Below are 17,039 nucleotides of genomic sequence, written 5' to 3'. Positions count from 1 at the left end.
TAAAATTGCAATAAAAATTCAAAAAAGATGGCAATAGATCAGCACTGACAGCTTAGGTCAGTGGGGAAAGGCACAGGAGGTAATGCCACTGTTATTAGATTCAGGTCCCTGAGTTTGGCCTGGGGACTTCTTAGAAAGAAAAGTGTTGATGAAGTGTTTACCATGTTCCAAGCACTGTGCTAAGTACAAAAGCTAGATAATCCTTACCCTCAAGGAGCTCTCACTCTAGTGGGAAAGGCAACAAACACATGGAGAGGAGTGTCCTTCTGCATAAGTTATGGCAAGTCTGGAGAGTCACAAAGAAATGCTTCCAAGGCATCAGCAATGTTGCCATCGAATATCTTTTCCACTAGCTTCTTCCCGCCACTGTTACCCATAATTTCATCAGCTCTTTACATTTGGCCTCAGCATGATGATGTCTTTGGGGCCAGCGGGTATTTTTATCTGCCAGATGTGGAAGTGTTTGTTCACTGGGCTCTGTCAAGGCTTAGGGAGAAGGAGTCCCACCCATCTTCCTGTTGCCTAGCACTGAACTGTTCTTGTCGTTGCGCATCTTGTTTACCTGTGCCTCCTAATTCCCCACAGGTGCGCAAGTACAAGAGCATGATCCTTGAAGACTTGGAATCAGCCTTAGCAGAACACGCCCCTGCGCCACAGGAGGTTAACTCTGAGCTGCCACCTCTCACCATCGATGGAATTCCTGTCTCTGTGGACAAGATGACCCAGGTAAGGGGTGGGACATGAGGAGCAGACATAAAGAGAAGCTACATAGAGCACACTCCTGGTAGCAGTGATATGGGTAGGCCCCTTATAACTCTTCTCAAACTTGTCTTTATTAGTACTGTGAATGAGAAGAAAATTGGATGGATGGTGAGGTCTTGGCAGCCATTCAGCAAACATTCCATTCTAGCTGTGAAAGAGAAAATATAGTGGCAAAGAGTTGGACTCTCAACCATGAGATGGATGAGACTGACCAAAGATGAATGGCTAGTGTGAGCCTCCTTTAGTCTTATCAGCTTTTTTCCCCCCTTTCATCAGAAACTCCATAACCTTTGTTATAGAATAGAATTCAGTTGAGGAAATTCTGTTAGTGTATGGGACTTGCAATAAGTTATCAACCCCAGTTTCCCCTACCATCTTCCCGAACAGCTCTTCATTATTGCCAAGAAAGGCTCCTCTCTTCATATAAGCAGGGAGTATGGGGTTTAGAAATAAACTTCTGAGCATCTGGTGCCGATGACTGGCTCCTTGAGCAGGGATGTCATATATATGGCTAACCCAGCTCAGTAAATCTACTTATATTACTGTTTCCATTTTGTTTAATTTTTAAAACTCAAAGAGAGTAGGTTGACTACCGCCAAAGTTCCTCCTTTACAACAAGCTTCCCCTATTGTGTTACTCCTTGATATCCCAGAATTTTTGCCTGAGGTTCTGATATTGGTCTTGGATCTTGACAAAGCCAAGAAGAGGTTTAGTAGAAACTCAGATGGGGCCACACCAAAAGTGCCATTCTCAGTAGATGACATCTTCTCACTCTGCAGTCTGGACCAGAGATTTGATCTGGCTCACAAAGTTATCGGAAATTATATCAACAAGAAACAAACCTGTGCCATTATAGTTTATAAAAATCACACAGACCTTTATGTGGACTCCCATTTAAGTAATGGTAGAAAAGGGGAAATGCTATTCAGCTGTCTTTTCTCATTGCTTTTCCATAACTCCTATTATTCAAAGACCTTCACGCTCAGGCTATAATAAAGACAATTGAAGGAGAGATTTCTATCAATGTAACTAAGGTCATATTCTCTCTAGCTCTTAAATACCAGGAATATCAAATATTCATAGGCTAGGATTTAGTTCTTGGCTTATAATTTACAGTAGAATGATGGGAGGCACATCATTTTATGCCAATCCTTACTAAATAGAATAAATTTTACTTTAGTAAAAAGTAAGTCTCTATTCCAAATCTATGTCTTTTTTAAAGTGCTAACTTTCTTAATGTTTCTTTGTTTGATTTCTCCAAATATGGCTTTCAAGAACAAGCATTTCCTCTTTTTCTCTTGAAGTGTATTTAGTCTTTGGTGCTAAAGGGCATTGTGACTAGCCCCAAGTTCTAGATTTCAGTCCACATGGTAACGTTAGAGATACTAATTTGAAGTAATAATACCCACATTTGCAAAACTGGACTGTAATACAGACGTTTCACTGTTAGTGAAAAATTCCTATTAATCTGTCCCAGTTAGTGCAGTGATAAATGTGATGATGACCCAGAATCAATCAATCCATTAACAAAGCAGTACTTGAACATTTGTAAAGGTTCTGAAGCCATAAAAATTATTCAGTATCATTTTAGTGTTAAATGTATATTCTTGAATTCTAATTTGTTGAAATTGATAATAAGTACGGTGTATGTTTGGAGGGGGAAATTATTATTTCAGCTCAGGCAGGTGAAATTTGAGATGAACAAGTTCTTTTGCAGATGCTTTGATAATGGAAGCCAAAAAGTATCAAATTACATAAATATTGTCAATTTCTGAAATAAAGGACATGAATAAAGTTTTTTTAATTAAAAGAATTAAGAGACAGCACGGTATAGTTAGTGCTTCTCAAACTTGTATGGGGTCAAGTTTAAGAAGCACTGAAGGGGTTGAAACCACAGTTTAAGAAGCACTGAAGGGGTTGAAAGTGGGAAAAGTTTCAGTTTAAGAATGGAGTGTTGGCTTTAGAGTCAGGAAGAGCTAGGTTCAAATATTTTCCTCTGGTATTTAATAGCTGGGACCACAGACCAGGAGTCACAGTCTGTGACAAGTCACTTAAGCCCTTGTGACTCAAGCAATCTAGGATTTATCTGAAGTCATAGCCAAACCCCACTCCACCTCCATTCCCGATGAGGTGAAGCAAACAAACAAAAGCAAGCATTTATTAAGCACTTAATGTATGCCAGACCTTGTGCTCAGTGCCCCAAGGGCCACAAATACTGGCAGAAAGAAAACCCTTGCCCAGGGATTACATTCTGATGGGGAAGACTGAAAGGTTGGGAGGACAGGGGATGAGGCTTTTGATTAAGAAGTCTGTAGGCATACATACAGCCTGGTGGAAAGGAAGCTGTAATGACTGGCTTGGACTCCTTCCTTAAATGGAGATTCTGGAAGAAGCCACCCAATCAGAGGGTGGCCCCCAGGAGCAGAGGGTCCTTCTGGCCTGTGAATTACAGAGCTAAGTGATCTACCATGGGGCAAGATCTGAATTGGCAGGAGGAATTCCCTCATGCTGATGAAGTCACAGATCCTTCTCAGATTCACTGTTAAAAACTCTGTGGTCTTACAGTAAAAGCCATGTGTGGTGATTTTATAGAAGACAGTTTAGTTGTCGTAAATATGCCAAGCACCTTGCAGAATAATGGGTAAGCCTTGTCCTACTTCATTGAACTTTTAGGAGTTAGGAGAATATCTATCTTTGCTCATCTATTGAGGTGTCCTGCAACTTGGGAAAGAGCAAAATAAATTAATTCACAGTAAACATTTTTAAAACTCACCTTCTTTAGAGATTTTTGAGGAATGAATAGGATCTACCTTTTTCTATCCACCTTCTTTAATCCTGTCCAGAGACAGGAAGATGGATTAAATGACCTCTTGACAAACCAGCATTGATTTTGATTATGTGTACAGAAGACTTTTAATTTCTACTGAGTGTATACTGAAGCAGTATGTCTTGTTTTAGAATGTGTTAGGAAGAGATCTTGGTAAAGAGTAAGATTATGTAAGAGACATTCATCTGAAGAGGCTTTTCTGGCTAACATCTACTCCCTTCTTTTTTTTTTTTTCTCTCTTTACCTCTTCCCTTCTCCCTTATACTTGGCTTCCTCTACTTATTCTCATTGGAGTAAATTGGATTGTTTTGATATTCCCTTTGAGTAATGATGCAACAGGCTGGTAATTTTTCATGGGATTTCAGGGAAATTGTCAGAAACACATAGGTTCAATGCTTGCCTCATTAGGAAGAAGTTGTTAATAGGGGTTGACATGTTTTTGCTAAAATGACAAATCATTTTTTAATTTAGGGCTTTTAAAAATTTAATAGAACATAAGCATTGTTGGTTCCACCCAAATTGCAGCTAAATATGTCTACTTGTCCTCTATAACCTATTCTCATTTTTTTCTCTGTTGCCAATTTTATAGTTTCTGTTTTACTCCATAGAGCTGTTAGATTATACACTGACCCAGGAGCCTAAATAATTAAAATTCAGTTAAATTTATGGTAAATCTTTCACTGTTACAGCAAAGACCAAACTTTTTTTCCTTGAAAAGTTATTCAGAATTGCTGCTAATTCCTCAAATATTCTAACTGAATCCTTATGACCAGTGAGTGCATTTGGCAATAGAACGGCAAAAGTGACATTAAGTGGAATTTCATGAATAAGAAAACTAAATGGAAATCTCTTTCTTTATTAGGATTGGGATGGTCAGAAGTCTGCTAATTTCAGCCCATGACTTTCTTGCCATGTCTTAAAAATAAGGTTTTGCTCTGGAGAACTAAACAACATAGTTTTGTTTTGCTACTGTCTGGTTGAAATGTTAGAGGCTTATTAGCTCCCTATTGCAGAAAACTCAAATCTATAATTCAGGCCCCAAGAGGGAAAAGTGGTGGTGTGGAAATCATAAGCCAAGAGTTACAGGGTGTTCAAGTTGGATATGACAGAAGTGATTGTCTTGCTTTTATATATACAGAAGCTGAAGCAATTGTTTCCACCTCTTTGAGGAGCATTATTCTTTTCGACATTGAAATCAGTTTTTTTTCCTGCTATATGGCTAAAAATTACCTGCCTCTTTTAACCAGAATCTCCAGTGCACTGGAAGAGTTTGAAGGGGGTATGTGGGGGAGGATGGTGGGGGTTGGTTGGTTTGCACTATACTTTTAGGAGAAGGAATGATACACTAAGAAAACATGTTGATATCAGGCATTTATTTTTTAATAACAACTTTCATGGGGTGTCCTGATATTAGAGAATTTGAAGACTAGGGTAAATTTATACTGCATCTACAGAAACACAGAGGCAGTGTAGTGTAGCAGAAAGAGCACCGCTACCTCTGGAGTCAGGGGACCTGGCTTCAAATCTCACCCATATTAACTTAATAACTTTGGTCAAATCATTAGCACTCTGGGCCTCAGTTTCCTTATCTGTAAAATATGAGAGTTGGGCTAGATGGCCTCTGAGATCCTTTTCCAATTCTAGAACTATGATCCTGTGAGCCTAATTATAACTCTAAAGTGACAAGCCTGATCTTTAACGAAAACAAAGACATGAGAAATTATATACCAGAAGGAGTGCTACATTTAAAAGCAGTCACCATGGGAAGACTATAACTTATTTCAACACTTTTGCTATTACTTAAAACATTTTTGGCTTTTCTATTTTAGAATTGCCATCAAAGCAAATTCTCAGGTCCTGAAAGACTTTATAATCAGTGTTAAGCCCCAAACTGATGTTGCCCTATTATTATTTAACTATTTTATCAGACATGTGATGCCAGATGGTTTTTGATTCTTTCCAAAATTAAATCTGTCCTCAGAAGACAAAGATTTGCCATATTGAGGACATTCAAAAGAATGTGACATAGTCTCTGAAGAGATTTCCAAAAGGGGAGTGCTGTACGGTCAGAATATTAATCATAATTATGGCCCTGAGGCCTTGCAACATGCTGAGTCATCAGAGAATGATTAAATTTTGCTGCCCGGGGTTATCTACCATCTCTGTCAAAGCATAAGACGGTATAGTATTGTATAGTATTTGTTGTTGAGTTGTTTTTCAGATGTATCTGACTCTTCATGACTCCATTTGGGGTTTTCTTGGCAAAGATACTAGAGTGGTTTGCCATTTCCTTCTCCAGCTCGTATATAGTATAATATCATTAAATTCTATCGTTTTGAGCCAAGAAAGATAACCAGTATTTTTTTTGTTTGTTTTTAATATTACTAATTTCTGTAACTCTGCCTGAGTGTGGGAATTGAATTCTCCCTTGTAACAAAGTAAAACAGTTAAGCACAAATAATTTAGTGACTGAATCGAACAGTGTATGCTACAATCTGCCCTCATAATCCTCTACCTCTTTACCAAGAGGGAGCGGAGTCTGTTTCATTCTGTTCTCTAGGACCATTATTGGCATTTCAGTTATTCAAAATTAAAAGCTTCATTTTCTTCTTTTCGTTTACATGGTCATAGTCTTTGTATACATTGTTCTTTAGTTCAGCCTGTTTCACGCAGCCTCAGTTTTCTGGACATCTTTCCATGTTTCTCTGAACATAAATCCTTTATTTCGTACTGCACAGTGATAATCTACTTCTTTTATACATCACAGGTTGTTCAGCCATTGCCCATCTGATGTGTACTCATTATGTTTTCCTTTCTTTGCTCTCAGAAAAAGTGATGCTGTGAATATCTTGGGGTGTAGTGGATCTTCATTTCTGTCCTTGTCTTCAGGGTATATGCTTAGTAGTAAGATTGCTAAATTAAAGGACATAAGCAGGTTTTTTTGGTGTTTTTTTCCATGACTCCAAATTGATATACAGAATGGTTGTACCAGTTCACAGGTAATAAGTAAGAATTGAGACAGAAGGTTTTCTTGAGAGGTCTCAGTTGACCAGGAAATGCTATTTAACAAGAGTGGCCCATTTTCTGAGCTTTCAAGAATAGTGGCATAAACAGGACCATACTTTAGTTCGCAAACAGATTGTACAAAGGTTATTTTTCACAACTATGCAGCTAAGGAATTGGAGTAGAATTCCAAAGTCTTAATGGATACTGATTTTATATATATGTATAATTCATAAATCCAGGGTTCTTCATTATGGATGGAAGACAGATAGGCTTAAGTGAGGTTAGAAGGGGGAACGGAGAAAAGTCAAAGTTATGTTTAGCACTTACTAGGAGTGCAGGTGCACACACCTGGAAACTGAGGTGGAAGAGAGGGGTTGAGATGAGATTATCTGGGATAAGTGCTCAGCTGAGCAAAGTGGAAGAACAAAGTTAAGCATGTCTGAGAAATAAGGTTCTCTTTAAAAAAATTTAATTAATTTGTTTTCAGTTTTCAATCCCCTTGATAGCATGCAATCTTATTTGGGTTCTACACATACATTCTTATTAATCACATTTTCACATTAGTCATGTTGCATAGAAGAATTAAAACAAATGGAAAAAAACCATGAGAAAAAACAAACCATAACACAAGAGAATAAAGTTCTGTCTCTCAAAAGGCAACATATATGGGAACCCAAGAAAGAGACTGTGATCTTGGGTATCTGAGAAAGTCATAAGTTCCCCTTTTTTGACATAAAATAGGTTGAACAGAACCTTTATTGTTTCTAACACAGGAAGTATCTCTGAGCATTGAATTAGACTGTGATCAGCACATAGAATAAGAGTAGTAAAATAAAGGGAAAGGTAAAAGGTGGGTTCTAGGGTACAGCTAAAGGATTATTTTCCTGTTTTTACACAATTTTGTTGGAAGTTTTTTCTTCTGGAGTTCTGATTTTGGTGGAAAAATGTGTTTTCCTCCAAATACATGTTTTTTCCACCATAAAATTCCAGGAGTAATCCAACAGTTTTAGCATAAAAATTACTGCCCTAAAGGTTATCTCTAGCTCTGTTTTCTATGGCTGGTTTTATATTTGCTGCCAGTTAATGAAAGCATTTGATTGTTTCAGTAAGTGGAAAAAAATAACACAATCACAAAATGATTTGTTTGTGTTCCTAAGTATGTAAAATCCTGTAGAGAGGTTTGATGATGCAAATTGTACTGGACAATTAAGAGGCATTTCTGGGTCCAGAAAATTAAAACCCAGACTTTGAACAGGAGCACATATCATCATTGGTGTCACTTGGGTGTTAGGTGTGGATTTATTTAGTTCTTTGAAGAGGAGAATGTAAAAATAACCATCCTCCATTTAATTGTCCTCCTTATTTAGAGATCTTTTGGAAACTACAGCTTCCCTAGCCTAAGAAAATAAGTTTTTTTGAATATGCAGGTAGAAGTGAAAAAATGGGTACTTTGATTCTATGAGCTTATTGATTTGGATATTCCATCTAAGTCTTTTCATCCTCTGTGAGTTTGGGTCATATTCTCTCAGAAATGTGGTATCTACCCAACTTGCTGGGGTCCTTGTACAATCTTTGTACAATCCTTGACGTGAAATCAATCCCAATGGGACATTGGTCTGTTAATTCTCAGTCTTGATTTATGACCAGCCCATTTCCTTTCCCAGGCAGAGGTGGAGGAATTAATATAGAGTGTAGACTTAGAGTCAGGAAGACCTGGTTTGAATCCTCCTTCAGACACTTAGGAACTCTGTGGTCCCAGGCAAGTCACTTAACCTCTCTCAACTTCAGCATCCTTATTCATAAACTGGGATAATAATATCATCTACCTGAGAGGGTTATTGGGAGTATAAAATGAGATAATATATGTGAAACATATAGCAGACTTTAAATGACTATACAGGTTTTAGCTATTATTGTCATATGATATAGTTAGCTGTCTGATGATTTCCTTTCCTATGGATTTCTTTGTTAGTAGCATGTTGCAATTATTCACAATTACAATATACTTCTCCCTTGTCTTTTAGTTAACTAGCAACTGTACTTCTTTAAAAAAAATTGTAGTATTTTGTGACTTGTAACCATTCATTATCAACAAAAGAATGTGGCAGCATTTTGAGTTAACCAATCAAATTTTTTTATTAACAATCTAACAATTCTAACAGAATCTGCCTTTTTTGTTTTTTAATTTTTCTTAAATTAATGACTATCTTCCTATCCTCTCATCTGTCTACATTGGAAAAAATAAAATAAAAACAAAACCCTTGTAACAGGCATATATATTCAAGCAAAATTAATTTCTACATTGGCCATAGCCCAAAAAAGTTTCCTTCTCCACCCTGTATTCATCATCTTTGTCAGGAAGTTGGTAGCTTGCTCATCACCAGTTCTCTGGAATTATGGTTGGCCCTTGCTCCACAGATCATTTATTAAGCACATTCTATGTACTAGGTGATACACTAGGCACTGCAGGTAGAAATACAAAGGGGAAATAGAACCTGCCTTCAGGGGACTCAGCAAACAATAAGTACAGTGAGATTTTGTATTCTCTACAATTTTCATGGAATGCAGTCAATTATGTGGCTGTAAAGATAAGGAATTTCATGTGTGAAAGCCTTTGTGTTCCGTTCTTATACTTTCAGCACTGATGTCCTTAATGTAAGTGGATTATTCTCAAAAAGATTTTATCGAGATGAGAGAGAAGGGACATGGGCCAGTATGGTGTGAGAAAGAAAACCTTTAGAAGACCTTTAGGTGGTGGAGGGTTAACAGATTGGACTTAGAATTGGGAATTCCACTGTGTGACCGTGGACAGAGCTCTTGGAGCTTTCAGCTTCTTCATTTGTAAAATGGGGATGATTATATCTGTAGTACTAACATAATGTTGTTGTTGTAAAGCTCAGGTATTTATAGTGCTTCACAAACTTCATATCACTGGATAAATGCCAATTTTTATTTTCTTGGTAACTTTTTTATTTAATAATAAGGTCCAGTATATTTCTCAGACATTTGTTATCTTCTTTTCAAGATATTTTGAGAATCAGTCCTTCAAAAAGGACACATATATACAAAAATATTTATAGCTCTTTTTGGGGTGGCAAAGAACTGGAAACAAAGGGGATGCCCATCCAATAGAGAATGGTTGAACAAAATACAGTATATGAATGTAGTGTAATATATTTTACCATAAGAAAGACAAAAGGGATGTTTCAGAGTACCTGGAAAAACTTGTATGAAGTGAACAGATCCAGTAGAACAGTTTTTTCAGTGGCACCAACTTTGAAAGATTTAAGAATTTTGATCTGCTCAATGACCAGCCATGATTCCAAAGAACCAGTAATGAAGAATGCTACCTACCCCTGACAGAGACCTGATGGACTCAAGATGCAGAGTGAAGTATTCATTTTTGGACTGAGTGAATACAGGAAGTTGTTTTGCTTTACTATGGATATTGGTTACAAAAGTGGTGATTTTTTCCCTCTTCCCTCCCTTTCCCTTCCTGGAGAAAATGTGGAAAGAAGAGACAACAAATGCTTCTTCACTGAAAACATTTAATAAAAAAAAAAATCAATCCCTCAAAACTATCAAAATTATATCACTTCTAGAAAGGGATCCCGGTAATACAAGATTTCAAACTATACTACAAAGCAGTAATCATCAAAATTACGTTTAGTACTGATTAAAAAAAGGAAAATTGGTTAGTAGAACCGATTAGGTACACCAGACCTAGAAGAAACTGAACATAGTAACATAATGGACTCCAACTACTAGGATAAAGACTCACTGACAAAAACTGCTGGGACAGTGTGCGAGAGATTTTTCTGGTAGACTTGGAATTTTGTAATAACGCAAGAACTTCTTTAAAAAAAAATAAAATCCCAATGGTGGTTCTCTAAGGCAAAATGCCTTCCACACTCAGAAAAAGAAATATGGAAGTCATTCGCAGAATGTAGCAGATCATGTTTGTGTATGTGTATGTTTTTGTGTATCATGTTTTGATTTGTTATATGATTTCTTCCATTTATTTTAGTCCAACTACATAGCATGACTATAGTGAAAATGTACTCAATAGGAAAGTATATGTAGAACCTATACAGAACTGTATGCAGTCGTGGGGAGGGAGGGGGGTAGTGGGGGGTAGGTGTGGGGGGGATAAAATCTCAATTGTATGGCAGTGATTGTTAAACATTAAAAAATAATTAAAAAAAAAAAAAACTGCCGGGAAACTTCCAAAGCTGTCTGGCATAAATTAATTTTAGATGACATCTTACACCCTTAACCCACAATAACCTCCATTTGCATACATGACCTAGATGTAAAAGTTCTTATCACAAACAAATTATATTCCCATTGAGTTACTAATTCTAGGACCAGTCTAGCTGAATGTAGAGAGACCCATCTCTGTTATAGTCACTGTTGAAACTGAGGAGAAACATATCAAACTGAGGACCTTTTTTGTATTTTTCTTTGTTTCATGAGATGATATTGGTACACTGTTCAAACTATTGGCTGTGAACTTCATACTTAACTGGGCTGGATGCTTGAAAGCAAACAGCCTGCACTTAAAATCTTTATTGCCTAGTAGAATCTGACGGAGTCCTCACTTCACTAACACAGCCTATGAGAATCCAGGGTCCCTCAGACCTCAAAATGAGGCATTGGAGTAGGGCTTTTTGGAGAAATAGAAGTATAGATATAGATACCTATATATTTTTGGAGATCATCTTTCCCTCTGAAGTTATGGTATCTATGTATCTGTCTAAAATTCTGTTCATCTCCTTAATTTATTTCTTGTTTATTTTATGGTTAGATTTATCTGTCTGAGAGAGGACAAAATAGAGGTCTGTCACTATTACAGTTTTGCTGTGTATTTCTTCTTTCCCAAGTAGAATTTGATTTCTAAGACATGTTTCCTAGGTTGGGGAGAAGGTGTTCTGGGGAACGAGGCAAAAATGCTTCCTCTCACTCCACCATCTTGACTCCAACTCCATTACATCTATCTGTCTGTCTGTCTGTCTGTCTGTCTATCTATCTATCTATCTATCTATCTATCTATCTGTCTGTCTGTCTGTCTGTCTGTCTGTCTGTCTATCTGTCTGTCTGTCTGCCTATCTATCTGTCTATCTATCTATCAAAGCTTCCACATGCCCTTTATGTAAAAGGAGAAGGAAATTTAGAGCAAATCTTGTTTGGTTTCAATATTGGTACATATTTAACACTTTGAAAGAAAAAAGTTAGTGGTGAGTCAACTATTCCAGGTTGGGAGCAGGCCACTGTAACTATGGTGTGCTCTCAAATTGTAGAGAAAATATACTCTTCAACTTAGCAAATTATCAGAGATAGCCCGGGTTAAATACATGGAAAGGGGGTTTGGGGGAGGCTATGGGACAAACTTGTTGCTCTGCATTCCAAAGTTTTTGAGCTGAAATTAAATTGTACTTTGTACTAAATGTAGTATGGGACCATGTCTTCACATTTAATGTACAAAACTTCATTGGAATGTATTATCCTGATTGAAGGTCTTTCATGCTGTGTAACTGACAGCTTTCAAACCTTTTCCTCTGTACTAACTCAAAAGTCCTCAGAGGCCCTGCCAAACATGTGGTTTTAACCATCCTATAGCCTTTTAAATTCAAGCAATACCCCATACCTGTCATTGCTAATGAAAGTTTTAAACTACTGAAATAAATATAAGGACCTGGTATTTTTAAAGGAATGATATTCCATTTTCTTAATTAAAAAAGTTGGAATTGGCAAAGTATGATAAATCACTAGTCATCCAGGCTTTCTTTCCTGGAGCACCATAACCTTTACAGTTGCCACACCATTCACTTGAATCTTTCATTACCAAAAGGCATTTAAGCATCTTGTTGTACATGAAGCTGCACTCTAGGCCATCAAAAACGAATTCAGCAAAAAAGTGCTGATTCCTATGACAGACAATAGGGACAGTTGAATAGAAACGATAATATTTTAATTGATACATGTCACTGGTGAGTGCATTTTAAGAGGGTAGATTAGAAGATATATATTTAGGCATATGCATTTATTTACATAAATAGGTACATACTAAATAGATAGAAGGTACATTAGGGGAGGAGGGCACTAGCAACTGTCTCATGTAGAAAGTGGAGCTTAAGCAGAGTTTTGAGGGTAAGAAGGGCTTTTCAAAGACAAAAGTGAGATGGGACATCATTCCACACCCAGGGGACAGCCATTGCAAAAGCATGGAGTTAGAAGATGAGGTGTCAGGTATAAGATAGCAAGGAGGCATGTCCAGCTAGAACACAGCATTTGGGAGAGGTGCACCATGTGATAAGGTTGCAAAGGTAATTTGGAGCAGGTTTTGAAGGGCTTTAAAAGCTAAACTGAAGACCTTATATTTGATCCAGGAAGCAATAGAAAACCCACTGGAGTTAACTGAGTAGGGGAATAATGTGATCTTTGGAAAAATCACCCTTGCCAACTGTGTGGATGATGGATTGGGGAGGAAAGAAGAAGACCCATGGTAGGGATACTAATTAGGAGACTTACAGTAGTCTGAATGAGAGATAATGAAGGTCAGACTGAGGGTGGTGGCCATGGAGAGAGAAAAGGGTCCAGATATGAGATGTGGAGGTAGAATTGATCAGTTTGGCTACTTGTTTGGATATGTGGAGTTAGAGAAAGTGAGGAGTTACGTTGGCCCTGGGGCTGCAAACCTTTGGTGACTAAAAGGAAGAGAGTGTGTTGGGGGAAGGATCATGAGTTGAGTTTATAGATGTGCAAGCAGAGGTCAGGAGAGACCTGGGTTGGACGTGTAGGTTTGGAAGTCACCTGCATATAGAGGTGATAATTAAGCCCTTGGGAGCTAATGAGGCATGTAGGAAGAGAGGATAGTTCAGAGCTGGGGGGCCACCACTCTTTGGAGACCTGATGTGGGTGATGAAGTAGCAAAGACAGCTGAGAAGGGTGATCAGATAGGTAGCAGTGTAATTACTAGGTCTGAGGGCCAGGATTGCATTGGCCGCAAAGAATTTCACCCATCGAGTGTAAGTGCAGTGATCCTTGAGGAGACAGATAGCTCCATTTTTCTCTTTCTGTCCTGGAGCAGAGTGCCTGAGATATAGTAGGCACTCAATAAATGTTTGTTGGGTTGAAATGAATTGAACTTGACTGTGAAGGGAAGGAGACAGATAGAATAGTCATTCAAGAGTGTAAGTGATCCACATCACACTTATCAGATTGGCTAACATGACGAAACAGGAAGATGATAGATGTTGGAGAAGATGTGGGAAAGTTGGAACACTAATTCATTGTTGGTGGAGCTGTGAGCTGATCCAACCAGTCTGGAGACCACAGGGCTCTCCAAAGGGCTACAAAAATGTGCATACCCCCAAGGAAAGGGTACCACATGTACAAAAATATTTATAGTAGCTCTCTTTGAGGTGGCCAAAAACTGGAAATCAAGGGGATGCCCATCAATTGGGGAATGGCTGAATAAATTGTGGTATATGAATGTAATGAAATACTACTGTGCTATAAGAAATGATGAACAGGAAGATTTCAGATTAGCCTGGAAAGACTTATATGAACTGATGCTGAGTGAAAGGAGCAGAACCAGGAGAACTTTATACACAGCAACAACTACAGTGTGTGAGGATTTTTTAGTACTTCATTGCAATGCAAAAACTTAAATAATTCCCGATGCTCTCTTAAGGCAAAATGCCTTCCACATCCAGGGAAAGAACTATGGAATTTGATTGCAGAATGAAGCAGATCATATTCTTTTGTATTATGTTTTGGTTTGTTTTATGATTTCTCCCATTCATTTTAATTCTTCTATGCAACATGACTAAGGTGAAAATGTATTTAATAGGAATGTATGTGTAGAACCTACATAAAATTGTATACCGTCTCAGGAAGGGAGTAGGAAGGGGGGAGGGAGGGGAAAACTCTAAGATATATGGAAGTGATTGTAGAACACTGAAAACAAATAAAATAATAATTTTTTTTAAAAAGTGTAAGTGGTCCAATATTAGTATCTTGGGGATTAGTATGAACTGGATTCGTCTCTATCCTAAAGGGAAGAAGCCAATGAAAATGAGGTTGATGGGTAGGTAAGTGAGAAAGTGACTACAGTGCAGGTAAGAAGGACTGTGGCCTTATTGAGAAGGAAGATCATCTTCCTTTAGGTAAAAGGGAAGAAAATAGGAGCAGAGGTTTTGAGATGGTCATCTATCTATCTATGCAAATTGAGGGAAATAGTGGCCCAGGTAATATAGGATAAACTATAGTAAAAATGTGTGTGTTTGCACATGCAAACACACACAGCTCTAGAAGACCACTTGGGAATTCACAGTTCTAAAACTAACCAGTTAAACCATCATTTGAATTCTGACCATGTGCTTTATTCTGCCTCCATTGTTCAACTTAGTCCTCTTTCCCTCCATACTTGGGACAGACAGCCAACTCCATCTTAGCCCTGAGCTGAGTTCAGACCCCTTTCACTATTTGCTGTCTAAACATTTTGTTCATACCTTCAGCATGACCCATGAAGGTAAATGTTTGTCCTTTGAAAGACCTTTCCTTGGCACTCGAGTTTGAGGATAGATGAGGAATCTCAAACCTCCCAAGTTGTAGACTGCATGCAGAGTAAAAATAAAAAGGGGAGTAAAAGCTCAAAAGCACAAGATTTGCAATGGTAATTCATTGGGGGATAAAATAAATTCCTCTTAGCATGTCTTGAGTTGTCATTTAATCTTGACTGAGTTGCAACAGCAAAAGCTTTGGGAAATCTTTCACTTAAAATTTTCTGTAGCTTCTACATTATCTTGACTTTTGACACTCCCCTTCCCCCAGCACAAATGCATCTAATCTTTTTTTCTCTGCCCAGTCTGACATAAAGTGGAACATTTCTTAGAAACCTGCTATCTGATATTTTGAGATGGGATCATTGAACCTAAATTTCAGAATGTCCTGTCTGATCTCTCCTTTAATCTGGATTGCCTGAGGCAGGAAAGATTGGTATAATAGGCCCTATAAACCTGTTCTAGACCCTTAAAATGCCAATTAAAGAAAGACTTCATGTTTAAGCTTTAACTATGCTGTTCCTGTTGATTGTCTCCCCAGTGGATTAAATGCAAACCCATCTTAACAAGTTCCTTGAGTAGCCTGTGCCTCTGAAACTCTCTAGGACCAGTAATTAATCAGTCTGGTAATGAGAAGTACAATATAGAATCCTGGGAAAGAGCCATGTAACTCTTTCACTCCTTGGCTTTTCTTTGCTTTCATTGATTATTAAGGGAATCCAGCACTACTGATGGGTGGCCTGTGTAAAAGTGGGTCGAATCTAAGAAATTACAGGAATAACGTGATCTAAGTTTGCCCTCATGAATGTAAATGTTACTTTTATATCTTTATGAACTCATGTCCAAAAAAAGTTCTTACCACCTTGTCCTTGATACTGTCAGATAGTTCAGCATCAGAAACTAATAGGATTTTATCTGTGGAAAGGACATTAGAGAAGAGACATTACTCCCTGCTTTGTTGCTGTACCCTGAGGATCAAAGAACCTTTCCATCTGATTTGCAGCTGAAACCTCCCGTATGCATTATCTCCCCCCTTAGAATGTGAACTCCTGGAGAGCAAGGACTATCTCTTCTTTTTTTTTAAAAAAAAAAATTTATTTATTTTAGTTTTCAACATTCATTTCCACAAGATTTTGAGTTCCAAATTTTCTCTCCATCTCTCCCCTCCCCCCACCCCAAGACACTGTGCATTCTGATTACCCCTTCCCCCAATCTGCCCTGCCTTCTATCATACTCCTCCCTTCTCTTATCCCCCTCCCCTCTATTTTCTTGGAGGACAAGATAGATTTTTACACCCCATTGCCTGTATATCTTATTTCCAAGTTGCATGTAGAAACAATTTTTAACATTCATTTTTAAAACTTTGACTTCCAGATTCTCTCCTTCCTCCCTTCCCACCCATCCCCCACTGAGAAGGCAAGCAATTCGATATATGTTATGCATGTGTAGTTATGGAAAACACTTCCATAGCAGTCATGTTGTGAAAAGCTAATTATATTTCCCTCCATTCTGTCCTGCCCCCCCCCATTTATTCTATTCTCTCTTTTAACCCTATACTTCCTCAAAAGTGTTTACTTCTAATTATCCCCTCCTCCTATTTACCCTCCCTTCTATCATTCCCCAACCCCTTCTTATCCCCTTCCCCCCTCCTTTCCTGTAGTCTTAGATAGATTTTCATACCAAATTGAGTGTGCATGTTAATTCCCTCCTTAAGCCAAATGTGATGAGAGTAAGCTTCACTTTTTCCCTCTCACATCCCGCTCTTCCCCTCCATTGAAAAAGCTTTCTTGCCTCTTTTATGTGAAAGATAATTTGCCCCATTCTGTTTCTCCCTTTCTCCTCCCAATATATTCCTCTCTCACCCCTTAATTTAATTT

The 17,039-nt window shown here is 38.0% G+C and overlaps 1 protein-coding gene across 2 annotated transcripts in view; it reads left to right on the top strand.

The window, feature by feature from the left end:
- Nucleotides 1-17,039, top strand: part of NRF1 (nuclear respiratory factor 1) — a 143,640-nt gene that overhangs the window by 70,031 nt on the left and 56,570 nt on the right. For both annotated transcript variants that reach the window (XM_072652756.1, XM_072652757.1), the window contains exon 5: nucleotides 586-726. In XM_072652756.1, coding sequence (XP_072508857.1) covers nucleotides 586-726 — 141 coding nt within the window. The remainder of the gene's footprint in view (nucleotides 1-585; nucleotides 727-17,039) is intronic.

The sequence above is a fragment of the Notamacropus eugenii genome, chromosome 3 (genome assembly GCF_028372415.1).
Source record: "Notamacropus eugenii isolate mMacEug1 chromosome 3, mMacEug1.pri_v2, whole genome shotgun sequence".
NCBI classification, from domain to species: Eukaryota; Metazoa; Chordata; class Mammalia; order Diprotodontia; family Macropodidae; genus Notamacropus; species Notamacropus eugenii.
Note: the sequence above shows the minus strand (reverse complement) of the source record. Positions and strands in the feature narration are given on the sequence as shown.